Raw genomic sequence first — 8,335 nt, forward strand, 5'->3', positions numbered from 1 at the left:
TTACTGCCTCCCACAGTCTCTAATGTAACATTTAGCATTCTTTTTTTTTTTTTTTGCTTTATTAAAGTGTATGACAGTAGTTATACATAAAGTAAATAGACCATAAACAAAAGGTCTATAACATAAAATAAAGAACACAAAAACAAGAACAACATCGAAGCACACAATGTAAGTATGAGACTTTTAGGCCAGGGGGTGACTTAATAGGTTAAATTAAGTAAAAACATTCAAGGATGTACATATATTACAAATTTTGATAGCTTTTTTATTTTCGCTCTTCAGGATGGAAGAAAAATAATTTTTAATTTCGCATAACAGGGCAGGGAAGAAGGGTTAACATTTAGCATTCACTCCTTACTTCTTCTGGGTCTTTTTCTTCTTCCTTCCTTCTCCTCCTCGCTGTTATTGGCAGATCGCAAACCAAAGGAAAGAGGTGACATACCGCCACCTGTGTATCGGAGTGGGTAGAGCAGATAAATGTCAATTGTATACCCGGGATCCTTTCCTTGATTTTAAACCTTAAGTTCTTGTCCTGCCTCACGTACTATTGCTCTTAGACTCTCACTCTTTGAATTAGCAACATCTGCGACAGTGTTACGTCACTGGCAGATTCTTTTGTACGCCCACTTCTTAAATATCACCTCTTCTGTCTGACTGCGAGTTCTATATTTAATAACTTGTATTCTACCATTTATTACTAAGTGTGGCCAGGGGCATAAAGCTCTACTGGGGCACGGGTCCCTCAGTACTCAAATCACAACAATTTTTCTTGAAACAGCTACTGGTAAAGGTAAAAAATGTAAAGATATTCATTTTTATGAAAATATATATTTCAACATACATTAAGAACATTATCAACATGTTTATATGGCATAAAGGTTTGGCTCTGTATTGCACATTTCTTTGTATTCTGCATTTCACAATAATGACTAATTTGACTCTCAAACTGCCCCAGTTTGATTTGTCTATCAACAAATCATGAATAAAAAAAATCTAATCATGATTTTTAACTCATAAAGCAACAAAACATACCAATTCTCCAGTTACTCTGAAAGCGTACTGTGCAATGGATAGCTGGTGGTGACACACCTGTCTCCATAGAGGTCCCTGCACAGATGTCCTTCTCCACACTTTGCCTTTCTGCCTCAGGTTCACTTGTTTGTTAAATGTCTATAAAACAAACATTTGAACTGTGTGACAAGTGCATGAGCTGTGCACTGACTGGCCACTTTATTAGGTATACCTGTACAATTATATGCACTTAAATGCAACACTTCCACAATAACATCTGTGTTTATGAAGCTCAAAATGTTCCAGTTTTTGGTGAAATTGTCATAAATCTATAAATTCAATTATATGTTTATAGTATTGAATAGTCTATAGAACTTGGTTTCAACCAGTGACAAAAATAGAGTCATAAACAAGAAAGGACTCAGAGCCATCACAAAATGCATCCCTGAATATCCACGTCAAAGCTTAGTGAACAAAGTCATCAAACAGATGTAAAGGTGATCTTACAGAAGAAAAGATTATTCCTCCATCAAGGGCAAGTACTAGCCTAAATACACCACTTCATTCACTTGATATGGAAATGAATGAATGGCCAGGCCTTTGACAAAACAAGAAATCTTACAATACACACACTCTGAAAAAAGGTTCAAAATTTTACATTAGAAAAAGGACTTCAGTCTGTGCTGGAAAATTTTACAAGAGGGCATCTGGACGTAATTACAAGTCGGAAAGATGTTTCACCTCTCATCCAAGAGGTTTCATCAGTTCTATCTGACTGGTGGTAATCAGGAGGTATTTATCCCACTGGGTGGTGTTTCAGTCCTTTGACAGCCAGCAATGTCACCTAATGACCGAGTCCTTGGAGTTCCAGTCCTTTGGTGGACAACAATGTCCTTTAATGACTGAGTTGTTGGGGTCTGCTATTGGTGAGAGTTGTTACCTGTCTTTGAACCCTCATATGTGGACCCTCCTGGAAAAGAAGTATAAAGTAGAATAAAATGGAAATACTCAGCTTGATACTCATATATACTTAATAACATTACACCTCTGCTAAGGTGATGACTTCAAGTGTCTGTTTTCAAATGGGCCCTTCCTGGGCCTTTGTCCATGGAACCTATTTAGAAAGCAACATATGGTATAACTGGTCAAATTTGGATCACAGTTTGTCTCTGTTTTTAAGTTTTTCTGGGCTTTTTTCCACCATTCAAACTTTCCTTCTATTCAATTTGGGCTCAGCTGAAATGTCACTACAAATCATTTATTTATCACTCCTTATGGGTACCAGTATTTTTCATCATGGGAGATGTTTGATTTTGATTTGATTTGATTTGATTTGATTTGATTTATTCTTTCAAGCATGTAAAGACAGTTGATATATCAACACACATAATTTTACACATATCCAACAAATGCTATTCCAATATCAATTTGCTTATATTTAGTACATGCTTGAATGGAGTAGGAAGAAGTCAAACTTATCCAGTCCTACCCAATGACATCATCTTACCATCATTGGTTTGCAAGCAGTAAATAATTCTCTTCTACACCACACAAGTATTATACTAAAGAATTATTACAAAGTGTTAACATTCATACACCACACCCACAATGTTCCATCTAATTAATCATTAAGCCTGTTCTTGCATATATCTTGATTGACACATACCTTTATATTTATGTTTAAACTCGTCAATTCTATTACTATTTTTTATGTCCACACTTAAATTATTCCATAGTTTTACCCCACTTATGGAAATACAAAATCTTTTTTTGGTTGTACGTATAACATGAATTTTTAAATTTAACTGACCCCTTAAATTGTATCCCCCTTCCCTTTCATTAAATAGTTTTTGAATTCCACCAGGTAATAAATTGTTCCTGGCTTTATACAAAAACACAGCAGTCTTATATCCCACTAAATCAAAAAATTTTAACAATTTAGACTGTATGAAAGCTACATTGGTGTGATCCCTATACCCCATCTTATGCACAATTCTTATCGCTCTTTTTTGTAATATATACAATGGTTGAAGTGAGCTTATGTATGTATTTCCCCAGTTTTCAACGCCATACTCTAAGTATGGTAAAATCAATGAAGAATACAAAACGTGTAGTGCTTTCCCGTCCAAAATATATCTAACCCTTGCCAATATCGATATATTCTTTGCTATTTTGTGCTGAACATATCTGATATGAAATTTCCAGGAGAATTTGTCATCAACTATGACACCTAGAAATTTAATTTCATATACTCGTTCTATATTAGCTCCCCCAATTTTCAATTGAAGTTCATTATCTAGTCTACGATTCCCAAATACCATAAATTTAGTTTTATCCAAATTCAGAGATAGTATATTACTATCACACCATTTCTTTATCTTCTCAAGTTCCTGTGAAACCCGTCCAGAGAACAAGAACAAGTTAAGAATTCCGCTCTTTTCCCAGCATCTGTTTTATTCCAGATGCATGCAGGTATACACGTAAAAGGAGTTTTTAATTTAAAAACAAATGGAGCATTGTTTCAGTGAGGTGTAAGGGACCCACCACTTTGAGCTACATCTCTACGTAGGGACCGCCATTTAAAGCAGAAGGGTTGATAGAATTGTACAGGTGTGTGCCCAAGCAGTGTAAAATACTTGGCATTCATTTTATTTCATGCAGTACACTGATAAACACCATTTTAACAGTAGTCCAACTGACCAAATGCACTGATGTACAGAGCTTTAATTTACTCCACAGTCAACATCCACACCTGGTTAAGTACCGGCTAACTAAACGTTACCTACTACAGCCAGGTCTTCGTTCTCTCACACTCCCCTCTTAACCTGTGTTTCGGCCTGCTCTAAAGAATATTCTTATATCCATCTACAGGAGTCAGTAATGTTTGAGTCAAAAAAGATAATTGGTGATGTTCAAAAACTTAATTTAGTTTCTGTCACATACCTCAGTCCATTCCTTTTATTTCACACACGGTACATGGATTACTGCGTGCGCTCTGCAATGCACCAGCTAGCTCCAAACACCTTAGATGTGATATTTTGAAGCTGGATCTTGTCTAATTTCTTTTTCAATTTTATGGTTCGTGTTTTTGTAGGGTGTCTCTTTTTGTATTTCAAGAACTATTTAACACAGCATCTTTCCGCCTGCTGAAGGCCATTGTATGATCCTACAAATTCACCCATGTCCAAATAGAAAACGGATAATTTGAATAATTTCTCAAATAAATACACAAAACAAAGGTACAACTTTAAGGAGAGATGGTATTTCTGTAAAAATACTGGGGCATGCATAAAAATGAAAAGACAGATATTGTACAACTTTTTATTTGACATAAAAACTCAATTTTGCCAATATTCAAGAAAACTATTCCTGGTTTATAATTCCATTGACTGGAAGGAGTAACAAGCATATGAAAACATGTCAGTTTAGCTCAGTAATACTTTTTTTCCCCCTCTATTTCAATCTTGCTGGTTATTGCAAAAGCCCATACAAAGTGATGGTTCCCAAGGGTATCATGCAGTGACCAGCAGCTGGTGTAAAATCCAGTTAAACAGTAAACCACCAGTGTCTGAGAAGGTTCTAGTTTGACCTTGAAGTGCTATCAATATGCCTGACAACAGGTAATCTAAGTTGAAGGGAGCTGTGCTCCCTAAAAGCACTGACAAATGAGTCAAACAAAAATATGATCCCACCTCCCCCCAGTGCGCTGGCACCACATCCAGTTCACGTCCTGTTGATCACAAGTAGGCAAAAACCAAGTTCACTTCGCAGAACAATCACATCAACAACAATGTAACAAGGAGGTACAACCAAGCCAGAGGGCCGATGTCAAATGCCGCCACTTGCTCTGAACAAACTCGGACATCAGCCCATTTACAAAATGTCCCCATTTTCATTAAACAATCCTCACAACACTGCATGAACTTAGTTTTGCTGTGGAAACAGCTGAAAAACGCAATGTTGATAACAACTGCAAGATAATTCAAAGGATGCTGACAAAAAAAAAAAAATGAAGCTTCAGACGGCTCAGTACAATGTGGACACTAAAGGGCAGATTTAAGAGGTACTGAAATTCAGAAACATACTTGTAGGCTGACAATTCAGCTCAACCAAATGCTTATATACCCTTTATGGCTAAATAGTAGAGCACTTTTCATTCAAAATCTAACTTGAGCAAGGTCTTTGACTATAGGTTTTGGAACAAAACAACAAACAAATATTCCAAAAACAAACAAAAAACACTAAGAACTTCTAAAAGCACCATTAGGAATCCATGTTCCTCTTTTACACACAAATCATGGGAATGCTCTTTGTTTAGCCATATGAAACAAACCCGCTCAACAAATACTTCTAAAGCTTATGCTGTAAACTCCATATACTGGTCAAACGAATGGCTCATACTGGTTCCCTGCATTAGGCTGCCATCATTATGAAGCCTGCTTTAGTCCATCTACAAACCTAATACAGAAACATAATTCATTGAGTGGAAGATTTGAGGGGTCAAAGTAGGATTATAAGCATTCCAACTACTGAAGACACCTTTATAAAAATGGTTGAGCAACAATTTGTAGAAGATGAGCCAGATATACATTCATTCATAACAATATTCATTTCAGATTTTGTTTCTTGGTTGTGATTTCTACTTCGTTGATTCAGACAAAACATTTCCTGCAAACTGGCTAAAAATACTAAACACATGGTGACCTCACCAAGTCTGAGCAGGCAATGCAGTGAATGTTGGTGCCAACAAGTATTATCAAAACTGAAAGACAATTAAAAACTAAAGCTCTGGATCACATTAACTGTGATCCACTCACAGTATCAGTGGGCTTTCTGCATATCAAAGACGATGTCTGTAAGAAATGAACTTCACTGATGCAAAAATACAGAATTACTCCAAAGCAAGGTATGTACATGTTCTTGTCTATCTGGTGACTGCTTATCAAATAAAATGTTTGGGCCAAAAAACAAAACAAGACACACAACCAAGCAGTTCTCTAAGTGGAGAAAGGAGGAGAGGTGCACTTTCACCCCCCAAGGTCAAACAGTCAGGTTGGTGCTGGTGATGGAGAGGATGTCTTCATTCTTCTTGTCAAATGTGGAGACCCAAGAAAATTTCTTGAGCTGGAATAATTTAATGATGAAGGGTTGTGGACCAATCTATGCAGCCACCTTTTTGTCCTTCTGGAAAAAAAAGCAGCACAAGATTAGAACAGCAGCAGTTCCTACTAACAGCACCTCAGCAATATTTTTAAAAAGTTCTGGGGTCACGAAGCTGCTAAATGTACCCTGTAGTCAAAATCAGAGAAATCTCGGCCTCCTCTGCCAACTGTGTATCCACCTCTAAAACCAGGTGGAGCACCCCGGGGTGGCCAAAAGAAACCTCTGCTTGCTGGTCGCCCTTGGCCTCTATGAGGCCCTGCGAAGCCTCGTCCACGGAAAGCCCCTCTTCCTCGACTGTGCCTCAGAGGGATGCCAAATGTCTCAGCGTTCATTCGTCTCTCCTCTGCCCAGGTTGGCCTTCGCTCCCTAATGCACACAAAGATCAATCAATGCCCATCTTTTGGTTGACAACCAGCCTCAACAAAAACACTAGACAAAAAAGGGAGGCACCACAGGCTAAAATGGTAATGTTGGGTCTCCACATTTCCACCAATCCTGCCAAGATTTATTTCAGTATTGAAGATTCAAACTAAATAATCAGAAACAATGAATGTCTATTTACCCTGTTCACAAAGAAGTCAGTCTATGTTGCTGCTTCAACCAGCAGCACACGGTGTTATATACAGTAGTTTAACATTCTTTGTCTCTCATTCAGCTGACAACAATGCTGTCCGTATCCTTTGCTGTGGGGTACAGTTTTATGATCAACAAAAATAAGTGCAATCTTCTATTTCATGTCTGTGTAACATGTAGAGACATTACAGAACAGTCAGGGTAAATTTCAAACTACAAGCTAAATAAATAAAAAACTGAAAAAAATATTGCTTGGATGCTTCTTCTCCACCCAACTTCCATCCCTTAGGTGCCTCCCCAAACACAGCAAAGAAAATATGCAACTTACTTTGAAAAGCCTCTTTCACCCGCTTTACTTAAAGAGATAAAAAAAAAAAACAAGTCTTTCAGTGTATTGATTGAGTACTTCACATGATTATTTCACATTTAAATGAATACTTTGAGGCTCATGTCCACTGTATAAATTGATATAATGTCCAAATTCTCCTGTTTGACAGCAGGGCAAATGTCAGCTGCTATGACACATTAGTATAGTCTGATAAGGCTACAAAACAGGACTCTGGTTCACGTTTTATCTCCTTAAAGGGAAACTGTACTGAGACGGACTTTCTTCATGCAACCCTTCCCCATCAGAGGAGATTCATTAACAACAACAACAAAAAAACAACACACAAAAAAAAAACAAATTCCACACCACCACCCTGAGCCCGTGAACATAGTGATGTACCTTAAACCATCACAGGACAGGTTATCAAAGAAGGACTTGGACTTGTCATAGTAACACGTGCTTATCACAGCCTCCTCCTCGTCAGCGGTCCCCTCATTGGCCAGATGTTCAATTTCCTCTCCATTCATCACCTTTTCACTCTTCTCATCTGTCATGTTGAAAGACATTTTATAGACCATTAAATTCAGCTCTCTTATTATTGGAGGTACCTAAATGCTATAGAGTGGCAATCAGGGCACAAAGAGATAAAACTGGGGATGGGACTTTGTATCACTGTATCACTACAGACGATGACAGAATGTACTGAAGACTTCAGTATGTTTGAGTCTGTGTCTGTGCACAATCAAATGAAGTGTGATACATTTGTGATTCAGTGTAAACATATTACTTCTACCACAGCTTTGCTTCTAGTTACAACTGGGTTTTTACATTTGCAATGCAAAGTAAGAGGATACAATAATAATTGTGTCTGTTATACTGGTAGTTCTATTGAGTCAGCCAGGTCCTGGCAAGTTTCCAGTTCAAGCCATTACCTTTGATTTTGAGCTTGTTCTGGAGCTCTTTGTCAATGTCATCTTTGTGAAACTGGGCGTTTGCAGTCTCAAAGTCAAAGTCTTCTTCAAACTTCACAGTGTCATCCCTGCGCACATTTACTTTGCCTCGGCTGCGGTTACCTCTTCCACGGCCTCGGCGGGTCGACTGAGAACCAGCTGAGAAGTACAGGAAAAGTGAAATTCAGCAATGCCCCAACCTTCTCCCACATAGTACAGTCAACAAATAAGGTGAATAAATGAGAATGAAATACTATGAAGAAGGAGCAAAAAGATGTAACACAGGATGGCTGTGGCTCAGGAGGAAGAG

At 37.8% G+C, this 8,335-nt stretch overlaps 1 protein-coding gene across 3 annotated transcripts in view; it reads right to left on the reverse strand.

Annotated features, from left to right (window-relative positions):
- Positions 1-4,305: 4,305 nt before the first annotated feature.
- Positions 4,306-8,335, reverse strand: part of lsm14ab (LSM14A mRNA processing body assembly factor b) — an 8,275-nt gene continuing 4,245 nt past the window's right edge. For 2 of the 3 annotated variants that reach the window (XM_020592454.1, XM_020592452.1), the window contains 5 exons: positions 8,008-8,184; positions 7,475-7,622; positions 7,076-7,102; positions 6,300-6,540; positions 4,306-6,195 (listed from right to left, as the gene is read on the reverse strand). In XM_020592454.1, coding sequence (XP_020448110.1) covers positions 6,172-6,195; positions 6,300-6,540; positions 7,076-7,102; positions 7,475-7,622; positions 8,008-8,184 — 617 coding nt within the window. In that variant the 3' untranslated portion in view covers positions 4,306-6,171. The remainder of the gene's footprint in view (positions 6,196-6,299; positions 6,541-7,075; positions 7,103-7,474; positions 7,623-8,007; positions 8,185-8,335) is intronic. The other variant, XM_020592453.1, reaches the window with a different exon arrangement.

Source organism: Monopterus albus, unplaced genomic scaffold (genome assembly GCF_001952655.1).
Source record: "Monopterus albus unplaced genomic scaffold, M_albus_1.0 scaffold17.1, whole genome shotgun sequence".
In the NCBI taxonomy this organism is placed as follows: Eukaryota; Metazoa; Chordata; class Actinopteri; order Synbranchiformes; family Synbranchidae; genus Monopterus; species Monopterus albus.